Source organism: Poecilia reticulata, chromosome 16, assembly GCF_904066995.2.
Source record: "Poecilia reticulata chromosome 16, P_reticulata-male-v2, whole genome shotgun sequence".
Classification (NCBI taxonomy): Eukaryota; Metazoa; Chordata; class Actinopteri; order Cyprinodontiformes; family Poeciliidae; genus Poecilia; species Poecilia reticulata.
The window spans coordinates 31,444,208-31,462,378 of record NC_088845.1 but is presented as its reverse complement, the minus strand read 5'-3'; the positions used below and the strand labels follow the sequence as shown (position 1 = coordinate 31,462,378).

The window sequence follows — 18,171 nt, the reverse complement described above, 5'->3', positions numbered from 1 at the left end:
TGCAACAGTTTGATCTACAAAATAAATAAAAATGATACTTTTCACGTCTAACAGACCTTTAGCTCCTCACTGTTAACTCAGTCTCACTTCCAGCTCTGCATTCAGTAACTTACCAAACATGAGCCATAAAAACACTGAAGCAAAAAGACTAAATGTTTTTATTCTCCTGTCATTTTCAGCTGCAAACATTTAACTAAAATATCTACAGATATGTTTCTGTCTCTGCCTCCTCTGAGTCTCTGCAGCCTGATGTTCCTGCAGGGATTCATGGATTTACAACAGACACTACAGTGATGTACAGTAATGTCAGAATGTGAACTAAATATAAAAAGTATGTTTTTATCATACAGAATGAGAATTTAAACAACTTCATTTTCAGATGTATACATTATTATACATCTCAACTCTATTTACTGTGTAGCAAAAATTTTCACTAATTTATTTTTAAACCTCTCCTCAAGCACTTTTCTTATTGTCTGCTAACCATTAACCTTATAGTGTGGAAATAATGAAAAATATATTGAAACGTTGAAATAAATCAACCTGACATCAGTCTTCACCTGTTCTCCTTTCTGGTTTTATTGAAATGAATATAATTTTTATATCTTCACACTCTGAAACTCCACCTGGCTCTCCTATGTCTTCACTGACCTGCTCCTCTCATTATAAAATAGTTTAGTTTATTTAAAAATTAAAAACAGTTCATACATATTTCAATAAGCTAAATGAAGATGTCACCAGAGCTTCTTCACCTTTCTTCATCATTCTAGCTCTGCTGTTCTAAATATCTAATATAATATAATATAATATAATATAATATAATATAATATAATATAATATAATATAATATAAATACATATTAAGTGGTCAGTATGATCAGGTTTTGCTCACTTTAAATATTAAAAAGGCTCATTTCGCTGCTGTTTCAGTCTCATTCTAAATCATTGTTACTAGACTAGCTAACTTTTAAACAGCAGTAACATTTTGAACATGTGACGATCCCAGAATTAAAACGGCTTAACCAAAAAGATTTACTTCTATATATAAAAGTAAACTGACAACAAGATGTTATAAACGAGCGATATTCATGGCAACATTCCTGACAGACAGTTTACTTCATTCAAACCGAGTTTCTCTGACTGTCTGCTGTCAGAGATTTTTCCATGACAGGTGAGGCAGAGCCTCACCTGTCATGGAAAAATCATTTATATTGCTATTTTCATGTACTATAAAGTATCTATTTTTTACTTAGCTTAACCAATTCTGATTAGTTTTTCTTTAAAATCGCTGGATTTTCACATTTTCCCATTCAAATGCTCAGAAGCGAAGCCGGTGAGGCAGCAGTGAGCTGAGCCTCCCCTGGGATTACACAACCTCATGCTAACTGCACTGGTTGCCATTATATGACAGCATGTTCGTCCTGTTTGTACGCTGGCAATAAAATGCCTAAGAAACATTTAATATATGGATTGATTCTCCATAATTTAGCTCATATATATAATGTACAGTGTTTTTTGTCACTAACTGTGTGGTGTCGAGAAAAGTGGAGCTCATCCCACTTCCCCATGCTGGAGATTTTAGTTTAATAGTAACAATAAATAAAGTTACCTTTAAAATTAATTACACTGTTGGTATCAAGACCCAACAGTAGAGTCAGACGGTAATAAAATGAATCTGGTTGTGTTTGTTGTTATTGTGTCCTGCAAACTTTGCTTTAATTCTACTTTTTTCTATTTAATCATAAAAAATCAAAGTCAGGCAGAAAGAGAGTCATGAAACAGGAAAAGCTGGTTTCCTTAATAAAGGGGAAGTTTCCAGTTTGCATCAGTATAAAAATAGTTCAGACCATTCCTTATTTTAAAGCATTAAAGGTTTAAAGAATAAAATCTAAACATTTTGAGTAATTGGATAAAACCCAGAGTAAAATACTTATATTAATAATAATAACTTATAATTAAGCCAATAATTAATATTGGTTTAACCAGTGGTTGATGTTGGTTTGATTATAAGAATATTTAAAACTTACTCTTACACTTGTGGAAGTACTTACAGATGAAACAAGTAACTGCATCAAATGATTAGAATAATGGGTTATTCCTGGTTTCTTGTCAGAAATGTCTGTAATAACTCACATTATGATTATAAGAGTAACTAATAAGTTGTGGTTATTATAATATTATAAATGAATGCTAAATCAGAGAAACTAAAAGGTTATAAATGTGATTTTGACATTGAACTGAAATGGTGTAAAATGTAAAACTGTAATTAAAGGTCACTGATGTTGTGTTGGAGGTAGATGGGAGGTGAAAGGTCAGGGGGAAAGAGGAACTGATGGGAGAGCGGAGGTAACAATGGTATTGTTGCTAAACTTTAACTTTCCTAAGAAAAGGCTGCTCAATCTGGCTAATTCACAGGGTGAAGAAGGTGGCACATCTGGAGTGGGAGGTCGTTAGAAACCAGGCTAGTCTTTCTCGACGCCAGCTTAAACAGAGTTTACTCAGTTCTGGACAGTGTAAAATCCCATCAGATTTAGAAAACTCAATTCACCCGTTAGATGGAGAGCTGGCTGCACATCTCCCTCCTCTGAGAAGAGGAAGTAGAGAGAGAGAGAGAAAGGGGTAGGGGGTGTTGCGCAACAACAGTGTGTATCGTATTTTGTGTGGGAGGAGCGATAAGAAACGGCAGAGAACAGACTCGAGGTGAGGCTGGCAGTTCTCTTGCCTCACCGCTGGGGGCGCTCATGATCCCAGATATTGTGACTGCACAATGGACTCATTGCACCTCAGCTTCCGCGTTCGGGGAAATGCGGCTCGATTGTTTCCGATCCAATACAAATATCATTTTATACTAGGTGCTTTCAGGGCTTGGCTAAGGTTTGTACATCGATCCAAACCCCCAACAAGTCAGCTGGAGAAAGGTTTTAAGATGTACGCCTCGTTATACATCCGAAGGTGAGTTTTACTTAAACTTTGTGGCTAACATTAACTTTAGCTTATGCTAGTAGGCAATATTCTCGGACATTGTTCTTGTAAAAATGTGCATCTGGTCCTTGCATCTGTGATAAAATACTAGCACTTATGCGGCCCCTGAAGCCCTGGGGGGGGGGGCTGATGGAGCTGCTGACTGAATTTGGATTAAACAGACGTGCAAATAATTGATATACATTTTAATTGTGTTTTTTGACTTGTTTTTAAGACTAGTTGTGGGTTTAAATCTCGTTTCACTGGCTATGTTTTCCTGTAACATGTAATTACCCAGTAGTATTTTTACTTTTCTTGTCAACTTAACATCTTTTAATACAATAACATGGTAAATGTCGCTATGCTCTCAATCACTGCTCGCAAAAATGAACTTTCCTTTTTTAAAAGATGTCAGAGAAAGATGCAGAATTTAAACACAATAAAATTGTATGAGTTAATGGAAGATTTTCAGTTAGTAGCCCCCTAATATGTCTCTTATTAATTTAATTTAACTTATTTTTTTTATTTTTTTCCACTAATTTTAGTACTTTGTTCTAGCCTCTGTAACCAAAAGTTGTGATATTTAGTTTTTTGTAATGCTTGTTATTGACATGTTGTTTGAGCTTGTCATTGTTCTTGTATTTTCAATAAAAATAAAATGAAAACTTCCACAGGTAGGATGTATGGATAAGAAATCTCCTGAGTATCTTCTTTGTGTATGTGTCGTAGCATCGATATGCGCATTACCACAAGGTAGGACGGGTTGATGGTAGCACTTAGAACACCTGCTCTGTTACCTGGCCTTGGTTTCAACCAGACAGACGGAGATTTTATTTTTGAAATAAGGAATCATTAAAGAAACAAGCACAAGTAAATTCAGATTAAACTTTGCTTATAAATTAAATTAATCTACACTACAATAAGGATTAAAATCGAACATAATGTGACTCTACAGGCTGGATTAGATTTTTCGTAAAAAAAAATAAAAATAGGTCAAGCTAAATTTTTCCCACTGCGACTACTGCTGTTCATATTTGGAACCACATTTGTTACTTCTTGCCAATACTGACACATAGTCAGTAATTTTACTTTACAAGAAAGGAGAATCGTTGCTCTAACCAGAGCGGCTAAACCTGAAAACTGGCAGCAGCTCCTGAAGAGTCGTCGCACAGCTACTCCTACATAACTTTACCTGCATTGGGACTTTCCACAAACAACCAGTGGTGGAGAAAGTACTCAAAAAATGTACTTAAGTAAAAGTACAAATACACAGTCAAAAATGTACTTAAGTAAAAGTACAAATACACAGTCAAAAATGTACTTAAGTAAAAGTCAAAGTACCACATTAACATTTTACTTAAGTAAAAGTAAAAAAGTACTGGCTTTTAAAAATACTTAAGTATTAAAAGTAAAAGTACTCGCTGAATGCATTACCTAATCGCTAATATCATTAAGTGTGCCGATCGTATTTAATTTTAATACATCAGAAATGTGCCATTTTAATTAACACTACCACAGATTAAACATGTTTTTATTTTGTTTATTCTCTGTAACAGTTTAGACTTAGATATGGGATTCTGTGAGTCATAATTTCAGGGATGGAAACATTTTGTCTCCTGTCCTAACATAGCATGAACTTTATTAGTCACATTTATTTAGAAAGAAATCCAACTGAAAGGGGATGTAAAGAAGGTGCGGGCGGGGTGGAGGACATGCAACCAAGGAGCCACGTAGCAGAGTTGTAGTCAAGACCACCGAACCCGAGACCAAGACCAGCGCCCCGCGCTAAATGACACAATAACATTAAGTGCACCTATCAAAATTGGTTCTCAGATTGATCTGAAAGATCCACATTCCCATAAAAAACACCTAGATATTAAATAGAGCTGAAATATATTTAACCAGTATCAATTAAAACTCACTTAATTCTGTTTTGCTTTCATCGCTGTGCTACAATCCGCAGATGTCTCCTGCCATCCCTAGAAAAATAACGCCCTGGGCGGTTGCCCATATTGCCCATGTCAGAAACCACAACTGAAACATCGCAACTAACGGTAAATAACGTTCAACTATGAACACTGTCCAACGGCGCAACAAGTAACTAAGCAGAATGAGCATCGTGACTGTTTTCATCCTCCCTCCCACTGCGATGTTTGCCACCATGACAGGAGACCAAATCAATCAATGAGCAATGAGCATGCTCTGTGTTCATACGTTCAACTTTTACTTATTCAGCGATTAAATGAATGTCTATATATATATATATATATATATATATATATATATATATATATATATATATATGAGCGGCTCTCAGTGAGGCTTCAGTCCGTCCTTAGGATCCGTCCAGAAGAATCGGATCGTTCCTGAATGTCATATCACTATATTGCAGACTTTGGTCACAGCGTTGTCCCATATATGCAACACCTCAGTCAACACCTCCACACAATAATTCAGTGCATGAGTGACAACTTTTTTTCATCAGATGCAACATGTGTCTCAGTAAATACAGCTAGCTTTGCTAGCATCACGTCCACAGATCTTACCTTTCTTTAAGCTTTCCTTCCAAGTGACGTTAAAAATTGGACGAAGTTCCACCGTCTGTGAAAGCGAAGCGCTGCTGATTTTACATGTCGCCATATCAATTTATGCAGCTATTATATTATAGACAAACATCTCCTCCCGCTCAGAGGAAACCACTGCGCATGTCTGGAGCTCCGCGTGCGAGTAAAGGTGGAGACGATGGGTGACAACAGACACTAAGTCACGTTATTGCTGGGATTTTACGGCGCCACCTTAAATCCCTGAACTTCACATTTTAACGGAAGAAAAGCGCAACGAGACTTGGATGTAACGAGTAACGCGACACTTTTGTAGAAATGTAGTGAAGTAGAAAGTACAGATACTTACTGTAAAATGTAGTGGAGTAAAAGTAGAAAGTCCCCATTATTAAATCTACTTAAGTAAAGTACAGATACACGAAAACTGTACTTACTTCCCACCACTGCAAACAACCGAGTTGGAATTTGAACTTCTGACCTCTCGTCTAACCTCAACATGTTTCTCGAGAAATATTTGCTAAAATCAAATCAGAAACATTACAGTTCCCTGCCGCAACATTAACTCCTTACTGCACCAACTATCCAGTTCAGTCCAATTTGGAGCCACGCAGTATTTTTTCTGTTTGTAGCTTGTTTCCTGTCCAGCAGCTGCTAACTTTACCTTGTTGAAATGGACCTCAGGCTGAGCGCTCGGAACCGGAACAGCGGTCCCATAGTAGCAGACTGAGGGTCGGATCAGGCTAGTAATACCCCGGGAAAGGACGGTACGGAGCATGACGAGTCTTCCTGCACGGATCAACACACGGAGAATGCAGCAAGTACACGATAGCAGCAAACAGAAAGGGGCGGGGCCGGGCCGCACAGACCCAAACCATATGTGGAAATGGGATGAGTGCATTACGGAAATGAAGGGGGCGCTATTTCCTATATCATCTGCGGTGGTCTCCCGTTTTTTATTTTCTTTTGAAATCTGTGACATCTTGATCTTTTGGAAGGAGTTCTACTCAGCATACGTTTGAACTTCTCTCCTATATTTATTTCCGCACAACTCATAGTTCTTAATACATTTTGTAGCTTTCTGAGTACTGTGTCCAAATTCAAGGTCTGCATCCTCCGAAGGACTGGTCTACGTAGGACGGGTCCTTCGAAGGCCGGGACTAAACTAAGACCGGAAGAAAAACATCTGTGGATTCGGACAGGTCTAGCCTTCACCAACTGTCCCGCCCCCACCTCAGCGTAACTCATGTTGCCAAGCAACCATGACAGCGTGAAGCAGAGAGCGGAGAAGAAGAAAAACAACGGAGTCAAAGTTTGTTTTTCAGTCATGTATTACTGCTTTCTATATTATTCTTCACCTTTTATACTAAAGGATGTTCCATAATAAAAAGAAAATCTCAGTTTGATTCTAAAATGTTCAAATGTGTACTGCACTTTTCTACAAGGAATACCATCCATCTATCTTCTTTACACCCTTGTCCCTCAGTGGGTCAGGAGGGTTGCTGGTGCCTCTCCAGCTAATGTTCCGGGCGAGAGGCGGGGTCACCCTGGACAGGTCACCAGACTGTCGCAGGGCAACACAGAGACACACAGGACACACAACCACGCACACATTCATTTACAAATATAATACTCTCCACATCGCAGATAGAACATTACGGTTAAATAAACCTATTATATATATATAATAGGTTTATATATATATATATATATATATATATATATATATATATATATATATATATATATATATATATATATATATATATATATATATATATATATATATATGGTTAGGGTTATATATATTGTTTTTTGTTTGTTTTGTCACAGTACCCCCAAGAATTTAAAACTACTTTCACCCCTGTATATATATGTATGTATGTATATACATACATATATATAAACACGTATCCAATATATATTATTCAGTATGAATCATTATTTATTTGTGTTTGTATAGTTATATAAATATGTATTGATATTACTAAATAATTTATTAAATAAATTATGAACGGCTGTGTGCTTTGTAATATGCTCATCATACCTCAATATCAGAATATTCCATTCCTATTCTACTGTTATAGCCACTAAGCATATTTAAATATGCTGAACTATGTATTAAAAACATACTTAAAAAATTCAATTGTTTATAAATGTAGCTTTGATAGATGATTGAATATGGTTTACAGTAACAAAAAAGCGTGTTATGATCGATTAAATGCGCTGAACGTCATTGTGCTGCTAAACACATAAGCAGAGTGGAGTGGTGGACCGCTCCAAGATGGCCGCCCTAAATCTCGTCAGCGACACCGGGCGAGAGCGGTCCATGAGGGACGAGCGCTCCAAGATGGCCGCTGTATTTCCTGCACCGGAGCAGCCAATGCGGGGTCTACTCTTCCTTAGTTGCATCATCTAAATCTGTTCCTTAGTTGCATTTTTTGGGGTCTCCTGCCTCTTGTGGCAAGGGGTGATAACGCAACTAACATACGCAAAATCTTTATTGTTAGTTATTAATTCCGGCATTACTTGCACCGTAAAAGCAAAATGTTCTAATAAAACACAATACTTTCTTCATTTTCTAATTAAATAATCTAAACCAAACCTCAAAGTGGGACCAGTTTCACTCGATGGCCAACCTGTTGAAACTGGCAAATTTTAAATATCAAGGGTCAATCCTGGACAGTCAGCTCAACTTTACTGAAAATACTATATTTTTAAGAAATGTTCACAAAGTTTCTATCTTTTAAGAAGATTTAGTGGTATTGGGGTTAACCCAATAGAGCTTGCATACACTCTGGCTGGTATAGTCACATGAGCTGGAGACCAAAAGACAAACTTTTAAGAATTGTTTCAATGTCTTAACTAAGACGACAATGAATATTTTAGCAGGTAGCATCCATCCTTTTTTTCCATGAGTTTGGACCTCTGAGCTCAGGAAGGCGCTACAGCGTCCCTGTAGGGTACGGACATTTATAAGAAGTAATTTGTTCACAGTGCAAGAATTGAGTATTCTTAACCAAATTAAATATATTTACCAATGGCATACAAATAATTTTATTCTTTGCACAAATTGTTGATATTGTGATTTGTACAGAAAGGCTTTCAGAACAATACACTCCCTGACCATTTTATTAGGTACACCTTCCTAGTACCGGGTTGGACCCCCTTTTGCCTTCAGCTTCCTTCATGGCAGAGATCTAACAAGGTACTGGAAACATTCCTCACAGAGTCTGGTTCCTAATGACATGATAGCATGTCATTAGGAACCAGATTTGTCTGGTCCATCCAGACAAATCTGGTCCAGATTTGTTGCAGATTTGTCAGCTGCACATCCAGGATGTGAATCTCCCGTTCCACCACATCCCAAAGGTTCTCTACTGGATTGAGATCTGGTCACTATGGAGGCCATTCGAGTTCAGTGAACTCATTGTTGTGTTCAAGAAACCAGTCTGAGATGATTCACTCTTTATGAGGTGGTGCCTTATCCTGCTGGAAGTATCCATCAGAAGATGGGTTCACTGAGGTCATAAAGGGATGGACATGGTCAGCAACAATACTCAGGTAGGTTGTGGTGTTGACATGATGCTCAATTGGTACTAATGGACCCAAAGTGTGCCTGGAAAATATACCCACACCACTGCACCACCACCATCCTGAACCGTTGATGCAAGGCAGGATGGATCCATTCTTTCATGTTGTTGACACCAAGCTCTGACCCTACCATCTGAATGTCACAGCAGAACTCAAGACTCATCAGACCAGGCAACATTTTTCCAATCTTCTGTTGTCTAATTTTGGTGAGTCTGTGTGAATTGTAGCCTCAGTTTCCTGTTCTTAGCTGACAGTAGTGGCACCCGGTGTGGTCTTCTGTTCCTGTAGTCCATCCGCCTCGAGGCTCACTGGATATTTTCTCTTTTTCTGACCATTCTAGATAGTTGTGCGTGAAAATCCCAGTAGATCCGGAGTCTCTGAAATACTCATATGTTCAAACAAGTGTCCATTAATACATTTATTGAATTGCTTCTTTGTACAGGTTTCCTGCAAGTATTTAAATGTTTTGCTGAAGGAAGCTGGAAACCTATGAACTTTTTTAAAGTTTTGGTGGCTCTTGTGGCCTTTATTTAGCAGTCGTCAGACAGGAAACGAGAGAGGATGGACATGCGGCAAAGATCATCAGATCAGGACTTGAACCTGTGACGGGAACACCTCCATACTTGGGACCAGTTTTCCCCTACACCACTACCACACCCATCTACAACCTCCTTTACAACAGAACCTGATCCAACAAAGAGAAACAAATCTGGTTGTTTGTCCTAGTCTTTAAGTAGGAAGGACAACTCTGTTTCTCTGCATGATGTGGGCAGAGTAGCAAAAATTGTACTCAAGTGACAGAAACACAACTTCAACAAATTTTTACTCAAGTAAAAATAACAAGTAGCCATCCAAGAAATGACTCAAGTAAGACTAATAAAGTATTCTGTAAAAAAGGTGACTCAAATAGTTGAACAGAAAATCAGATTTACGATTTAACATGATTTAATCAGGCAGAAAAAAATATATATTTTTGTAAATTCTTGTATTTCAATGTCTAAAATGAAAAAAACAAAAAAACAAATATATAACATAATCATAAAATTATAAAATAGCACATTTTAAGCAGAATAAATTATTTTTACATCAGTTTTTTAAAACAAAAAACCCATGAAACTATGACTTACAGTATGTAATGTAAAATAAAAATTGTATTAGAACAACGAAGCTGGTGTACGAACGAGGAATTTTACTGTAACATAAATTAGCTGTATGTCTGTGCAGTTTTGATTCAATATCTGTTTTTCATTCAGTGAAAGTACTCTCGGTTTGTAGAGTTGCCAGAAATTGTACTCAAGTAAGAGTAGAAATATTTCATACCACACTACTCAAGTAAAAGTAAAAAGTATGGTGCAGTAAAACTACTTCTCAAAGAAAAAACATTTCCCCCAAAACGTTACTCTGCTCTAATGAGGTTGTAGCAGTTTGTGCAACCAGACCCCAGTCCGCTAGGCGGCAGCATTATATCATAAAACTAGAGGCAGGTTAACCGGAAGAGAAGTTTAGCCGTCGGAGAAGAAACGCGAGCCGAGCGTTTGATGAAAGATTCTCCCTAAAAGTAAGAAGTCAGTTGTATTTTTTATATTCTGTCCTCCAAAGAAGTTTCTGCTATATTAATGAGTGGTGTTGTAGTAGTTTCCTGCCATGTATTTGTCAGTTTACCTGAGTGAAACATTTGTGTTTTGATTATGAATCTTTCATTCTCTTGGAATGAAAGCTGAGTGTTCAGAGGAAGTTTGGGGTGTCGGTGATGATGTACAGCAGCTCCAGAAAGACTCCAGTGTGGTGGAACGGAGCTCTGGATCGGATCGTCGGGTTCTGGGTTCTGATTGTTTGCGTTTCTGCAGCATGGCGGGCAAGTCAGGGGAGGAGCGGCTGAAGGAGATGGAGGCCGAGATGGCTCTGTGAGTAGAAGTAACTTCAGCGTTTCCTCTCTGACACTCTGATCTGAGTCAGTGACTAAATGTTCCGGCGATCATCTCTTTCTGGGAAGGAATGGTGTTGCCACCAGGACAGAGCTTTCTCAGCATCACCAGCGAGTGGGTGTGAAAGTTGAAAACTTTAGGACAAGGACCAGCAGAGATCAGGTTCACTTCTAGAAATCCCCCAACAGCAGACCGAAGTTCTGAGGGAGGTTGTGCTAAACATTGAGATCAGGGTCCTGGAAGGGCTCCAGCTTTCACCTAAAACACATCATCCACTGTGTGAGGTCAAGTCATGGGGGGATGATCGAAATCGGCAGAAAAATACTTGATCAGAGCATATATAATTCAATCTGCCACCGAATCCTTGACACCTGTCACCAAAGCTGCCTCTACTAAGCTGTAGCTGAATCAGTTTCTGGCAGCTGACACCAGATGTGCCACTGCCATGACATGAGCTGGGCCCTGCTGCCCAGGTGGGGGCATGATCAGATGCTAAAACCAGTTCATCTCATTATTGTTTGATCACATTAGTTTTCAGATATTTATTTCTTTATCAACAACACCAATGTCCGATCCTGATGCGGTTCTTTCTCTCTGACCTTTTGCAGTTTTGAGCAGGAGGTTCTTGGTGGATCAGTATCAGGAAGTCCTCCTCTCATTGAACCCATCCCTGTAGCCTTGGCTGTGCCAATGGTGCGACCCATCATAGGGACCAACACTTACAGACAGGTTTGTGTCTTGGTTCTGTCAGACTTAGGCCTGTCACAATAATCAATAAATCAATTAATCGCATGATAAATTAAAACAAACTCAATAATTTCCATTGGTATGATTTATCATTTCTCTTTTTTTATTTTTATTTTGAAGGACAATTTTGTTTACAAAGACTTCAAAATTAAGTTTGTCGTTTTGTTTATTTTGGATGTTTTAAATGTTTTCCATGTTCATTATAATTTAAAGTTTATCTACTCTTACATAAATGTTTTGCCATCACTATAATATTCCTTGAAAATGACCTCAAAACAATATTATCGTTTATTGCAATAACATCTGGAACAATATATAGTCCAGCAAAATGTGTTATGGTGACGGGCCTAGTCAGACTCCAACATTTAGTGGTGAACATGGTTCTCTCTGTTCAGTTGAACAGTGAGTTCTTTTATTTTCAGACTCATTGACCCAGAACTACTCATGATTTGTCAAATTCTACAGCACCTGACTGAGCATCATCCAGCAATGGTTCCATGTTTCCTGTCGGGGGTTGTGTGAGCTGTTAGTCATGATGCAAACAGCTGAATAAAGTCCAGTCTCTCCCTCCCTCACCTCTCCTAGGTCCAGCAGACGCTAGAGGCCAGAGCAGCTAGTTTTGGTCCTCCTCCAGCATTTGTGGGTCCAGGTAGTAGTCTTGCTTTAACTAGACTCAGTAAAGATGGTTTATTAACATGATTAAAGCTGTAAAGCAGAGGTCTCATTCTCGTGGCCCCCACCGTGATATGACAGTATAATATTAGTGCGGCCCACAGGGTGAGCGGACCTCTGAAGGAAGTCCCGCCCGCCGTTCCTCATCAAGGCTGACATTCGGTGCTAGGCTAAGCTACACTGACTTCATGCACACTACGCTTGTAATAGTAGTGCGGCGGATGATGGAACAGTCCGGTACCAGGCGGATGATGGACCAGTCCGGTACCAGGCGGATGATGGACCAGTCCGGTACCAGGCGCTCTTCCCTGCAGTCGCCATTCTGGTACTTTCTACCATTAACAAATGACACGGTCAAACAGAGAAAGGCGACGGCGACCGGCTGCTCGTCATCCTCCGCGCTGCTGTGACCAGTAGAAGCGGTGATGACATCACGCGTCGAGACGTTCTCCATACGTTGCTAGCTGGCTAAAGACTTCTATAAAACGTAGAACAAGAGTGACACCAAGTAGAAAAAAATAAATTTTGTCACACCCTCATCATGTCTTTGTCAAAGCCAAAGCCTGCAGTTCTATGGAGGACCATTCTTACACATGAGTTTCCATCAAGTAATGTATATATTTTCTTTTTCATTTCCCCTAAACATGCGTTTTTGTCAAGAAAAATAGAAATTTTGCTTTGTCTTTTTTGCTTCTCCCTTTTCCATTTGCTGTTTTTCTGCTGCATCGTTATGCTAATGAGGAGCTGCCTTCTATGTCTGCTATTGGCCAATAGATCTTTGGAACCAACGTCACTGCGTCAGACGTTGTGGGGCGTTTAGGTCCAGTCGCTCGGTGCCATCTTTACAGACCAAAACAAACTTTATCCCGGTGGTTTTATTGTGTCACTGACTGAATTGAAGTGAACCTCCAAGTGCTTGAGGAGGGAGCGTTCATAAATCAGATCAACCTTGAGCTAAACGCCGCTTGCTCGGCCAGCCGAGTTGGAAAATTCAATATCCAACTCCAAACTAACTTCACTGCAAATTTGCAAAATGGCAAATGGAAAAGGGAGAAGCAAAAAAGACAAAGCAAAATTTCTATTTTTCTTGACAAAAACGCATGTTTAGGGGAAATGAAAAAGAAAATATATATGTATGCTTTTGGTCCTCCATACAGTTCATGTATTGGAGAAATAAATAATGTTGATGACATTTGAGGATATTTTTCAAATGTTCTTGTGGAATCCAGACTCGGCCTCCAGCGGTCCGGTAAACTGAGTTTGAGACGCCTGCTGTACGCTGAACATTCCTTTGATAGGTTTGTATAAACTGTAGTTTTGTGTTTTTGCTGCCTGTCTGCTACTGACACACATCTCTGGTGTTGTGCTTCTGGAGGTCCCATGTAGGTTTTGTTGCTATGGCGTTCTGAGAAGCACCTTGTGAATTCCAAGGCTATTTTTAGCTCAAAACAAATCTTCATATTGATGCAAAAACTCAACATTTCCATTGTTAATTCTTCTCCTCTGAGGAACTGGAAGGAACCGTCTCACCTTGGATCACACCTGTCTAGTCTCCCGATGTCGACTGGGAGACGACCGTATTTCACTCCTCTGTCACATCGTGCTCCTGTTTTCTTATTTTCCCATAAATTTCCCACATGACAGTAATTGCGTCACCCCCACCCTTTACGACGGCAGCAGCAGCAGCAGCAGATGGATAAATGTTTGTCATATTCTCACGTCTAAAACTTCAACATATTTGGCAGCAATTTGTTGAATTTTTTGTCCATTTGTTGCAAAGTTATCAGTTTCATACTTTCCTTTAGACATAACTATTGTTGGCACAGGGAGAAATAATTCCAGCATGTCTGGCCTTGTTTTCTGTCAGTCCACCTGAGTAATGGAGAACTAATCTGACAACAGGACTTTACAAAGACCTGCCATGATCACCACTGTAGCTATAAATGACCTGATGTGTGGATACAGTGATGCTGCTGTTCTTCACTTCCATTCACTGTGACTCGTTTCTGTCCCAGTTCCTCCAGTTCGTCCTCCTCCACCTCCCATCATGAGACCAGCCTTTGTCCCACATATTCTACAGAGACCAGGTATGCTCACCACCACACCACTGAGTCCAGGCCTGCTTGTGTCCGTTAGGGGGGATGTTGGAGGCCATTGAACCTGGTACAGTGGGTTGGACAGGATGCTGACTGGACACGTCCAGCTCTCATGGTTTTGGTCCTTTCACAACGTAAACAACCTTCATGGACTGAGTATTTCTAGCTTTTTACAGCTGGGTTCACATTAACATGATGTTTGATTTGATAGCAGCCATGGAGCCAGATGAGGGAGAGACTTTGGTTTGTTTATTTTATTGTTTATTTGAATGGAAACACATACTTAGAATACATATCATAACATTTATAACCGTAGCTCATTTGGAATGTTTGTCCCTAGATGGACTTTTAACCACATAGATATAGAACAATATCAGCACAGCAGAATAAGACATTGACTGACCTGGGCTGACCTGACCTAAGCCCAATATTCCTATTATTATTCTAATAAATTGGTATGTGGCCCAGTACTGTACAGTATCTACAGTCAGCAATACTGTCAGGAGTGAGTGAACCGGTGATGATCCTGTGGTTCTGCTCGGCTGGTGGACTGCGGTCCTCTCTCTCAGCACAGGGTTCTTGTTTCTGACCGTGGCCTAGCTAAAGCAAGGGGCCAGCTGCAGTCGGTTTGCTGCTCTACCTTCTGCTGGAGGTTGCTTCCTGATGCACTCAATGCTTCAGTTATGTCTGTTACTGGTGCATCTTTTCCTAACACATTTTCCTTCCACATAACTTTTTGTTAATTTGCAGCAACTTTTAAACAAGCAGCTTGCTTAGCATTGACCTTCAGGGGTCAGTGCCTCTTGTGGGCGGAGCCAGCAGTCCTCGCCATCATTGAGCTTACCAGTTATTTTTATGTAATGTTTCTGTCTTTGGACAAACTGAATGTTGGTTTATGATTTACTGCAATCATCAAAATGACATGGAATAACAATAATATGAGCTTTAGTCTTTTTAATTGAATTACTTGAATAACTGAAGGTTTTTGATGTGATAGATGAGCTGTACCCATAATCCTCTGCTGTGTGCTGGTCAGGTGGTCAGAGGCTGCCGGTGATGCGAGGTCCTCCAGTAGCCCCGCCTCTGCCACGCCCTCCTCCTCCTCCACCCATGATGGTTCCTCCCTCCCTGCCACAGGGGGGCGCTGCGCCCATTCAGCACCTGTCAGCTGCTCCCCGGGTCAGAACTCAGACATGTTTCTGGTGCTGTTGTCTCTGCTGGAGCCTCATGACTGCAGGCTGTTTCTAGGTTTCCTGCTTGTTGTTGTCAGGTTGGTGAGATGGTGGCTGTCCCCATGGTTCCCACTCCTCCGAGACCAGTCAACCCATCGCTGGTCAAACCAACTCCGTCCATCATCCAGGCGGCGCCCACCGTCTACACGGCCCCTCCAGCCGCGGTGGTCCAGAGGAAGGCTGACGTCCAGGCCCAGAGACAAGCCAGGATGGTGTGAATTCCACCAGACTACTGTGGCCTTGCTGCTTCGGTCTCCCGGTTCTCTAACCAGATGTGTGTTTTATGTGGCTCTTTCAGGAAGAACTGGCAGCACGAGTGGCAAAGCAGCAGGCGGCTGTCATGGCGGCGGGTCTGCTGGACAGGAAGGACAGCGAGGAGAGCAGCTCTGTTATTGGCCCCAGCATGCCAGAGCCTGAGGTCCCTCACACCGAGGTGATGGTAGGCTGTCTGTCCTAGAGTTCAGCAGAGATGATCGATATTCTTATGTACCTGTGTGGTCATGAGCTCTGGGTTAATCCCAGCTCTTCCTGGGCACTTTATGTAATGAAGTGTTTGTTTTTCAGCCTGTGGAAAGTGTTACTGAGGACAAAAAGAAAGGGAAAAACGAAAAGGTGAAGAAGTGTATCCGTATAGCTGCGGGATCAACCTGGGAGGACCCCAGTCTGTTGGAGTGGGAGTCGGGTGAGAACAGGGCCTTCATGTTTAAAGCACCAAAAATGCAGCATTTTTTGTGCTGAGGCTCCCGTTCTGTTGCAGATGATTTTCGTATATTCTGTGGAGATCTGGGTAACGAGGTCAACGATGACATCCTGGCCAGAGCCTTCAGCAGATACCCATCCTTCCTCAAAGCTAAAGTTGGACTTTTTCATTCTTTTTTCAGCCTTTGCAGCCACTTTAGTAAAATACTGGTCTTAAATGTGATTTTTGTCTGGGAATCAGAAGGTGGAGAGTTCAGGCTTAGCTTCTGCCTATGCCATGTTACACCCTCATTTGTGTAGCAGATGGGTGGACGCGACTATGGGATGTCTGTGGACACCAATTTATGCCAAAAATATTCTTTGCTTGTAAATGAATCTGGATTCTTGTCATCAGGTGGTCCGCGATAAACGGACTGGAAAAACAAAAGGCTACGGCTTCGTCAGCTTCAAAGACCCGAATGACTACGTGAGAGCCATGAGAGAAATGAACGGTCAGCGGCTTGTTGTTCCCTGATGCTTCGCTAGGAGTCGTGGTCTGGTCCGGATTGAAATGTGATTGAACATCATCTGTTTCTCTCTCTGTCCAGGAAAGTATGTTGGAAGTCGTCCTATCAAGCTAAGGAAAAGTATGTGGAAAGATCGCAACATTGAGGTGGTCCGCAAGAAACAGAAAGAGAAGAAGAAGCTTGGCCTCAGATAGTGTTTGATGCTCCTGGAGGGGGTGTGTGTGTGTTTGTTTGTTCTTGGCAGATTTTCTGTCAAATGCCTGACCTGTTGTACTCATGCTTAATGCATCCCAATGTCCCCTCAGAGCTCCTGGTGTCTACAGGTTAGGGTGAGTGGAAACCGATTAGATTGTTCTCATAAGAACAGCAACACATGCAGGTGTGTGTCTTTGACGAGAGGAGACCGTCTGATTCTTTGTGGATGTGATGGTTGTTTAAGATGTCAAATAAAACTTGTTTCAAAGCTAAAGATGTCTTCATTGTTCAAACACCACCAGCAGGTTCATTACTTTCATAACCAAGAGCAGTGAGCCACTGCACATAGACACATTTACTGAATTTTTCAGTATATTTGGGTGTTTTGTTGCATACATAAAATGATTCAAAATGCCTAAAAAAAACACTTGCATGCATAAACTGCCATAAGAAAAATGTGTGACATTAGAGCCCACATAAGTGTATTATTTTAAAAAATGGATAACTTCAAGTGTGACATCTCTTTTTTTGCCTGGTTAAAAAACTGCATACATTATATGCAAAACCACACTACCTGCATTACTTTAATGGCAGCAGTCTGGCTTTAAAACAGTTAATTTGTAAATGTGCCAATTCAAAAGAACTCAGCTTGGTTAGGACAAACTTAAGTCTGTTAGTTCAAATAGTTCTTCAATCCAGTTCAGTCCTAGTATTTAATAGTCAGATTCTGATCCAGTTTACAGAACAGTTCTGCATTTTGCAGCAGTAGAACTCTAGGTAAGCATTAATTGGAATAATTCAGCCATGTTGATTTAATTTTAACATTTTGGAGCGCCCTAGTCAGTCTACTGCTATGTCCCATCAAGGCTCAAGAGGGCGCTATAGACCATGGGAAGGAACCCCTGAAGCCCCGGGGTTCGCAAAACAGTTACAAATGTAAGGAATTCCAATTATATTAAGCTATTAATAAAAACGTTGGCTAGACGG

General features: G+C 40.3%; 2 protein-coding genes across 6 annotated transcripts in view; one reads left to right on the top strand and one right to left on the bottom strand.

Annotated features, from left to right (window-relative positions):
• The window catches only part of LOC103478788 (aldehyde dehydrogenase 2 family member), a 38,850-nt gene extending 32,474 nt beyond the window's left edge, over positions 1-6,376 (bottom strand). For both annotated transcript variants that reach the window (XM_081617049.1, XM_081617050.1), the window contains exon 1: positions 6,183-6,376. In XM_081617049.1, the coding sequence (XP_081473175.1) occupies positions 6,183-6,296 (114 nt within the window). In that variant the 5' untranslated portion in view covers positions 6,297-6,376. The remainder of the gene's footprint in view (positions 1-6,182) is intronic.
• Positions 6,377-10,515: 4,139 nt separating this feature from the next.
• On the top strand, positions 10,516-17,458 carry rbm42 (RNA binding motif protein 42). Of its 4 annotated transcripts, XM_008432841.2 has the most exons (13): positions 10,516-10,670; positions 10,960-11,016; positions 11,646-11,766; positions 12,370-12,433; positions 14,472-14,543; positions 15,589-15,731; positions 15,823-15,996; positions 16,083-16,223; positions 16,349-16,466; positions 16,542-16,639; positions 16,878-16,974; positions 17,071-17,204; positions 17,295-17,458. In XM_008432841.2, exons 2-12 carry the CDS (start codon positions 10,961-10,963, stop codon positions 17,181-17,183), a joined length of 1,197 nt encoding a protein of 398 aa, XP_008431063.1. In that variant the 5' UTR covers positions 10,516-10,670; position 10,960; the 3' UTR covers positions 17,184-17,204; positions 17,295-17,458. The 4 variants fall into 4 exon arrangements, with proteins under 4 accessions (XP_008431063.1, XP_017165212.1, XP_008431061.1 ...); XM_017309723.2 differs by having other exon boundaries at positions 16,083-16,217; positions 17,071-17,458; XM_008432839.2 differs by having other exon boundaries at positions 17,071-17,458.
• The last annotated feature ends 713 nt before the right edge of the window (positions 17,459-18,171 follow it).

Excerpts from the sequence above, each read along its gene's own strand:
- rbm42 (XM_008432841.2), top strand. The coding sequence starts at position 10,961 with ATGGCGGGCAAGTCAGGGGAGGAGCGGCTGAAGGAGATGGAGGCCGAG. Across the intron at positions 16,467-16,541 it reads TCTGTTGGAGTGGGAGTCGG|ATGATTTTCGTATATTCTGT; the intron begins GTGAGAACAGGG and ends GTTCTGTTGCAG. Across the intron at positions 16,975-17,070 it reads AGCCATGAGAGAAATGAACG|GAAAGTATGTTGGAAGTCGT; the intron begins GTCAGCGGCTTG and ends CTCTCTGTCCAG.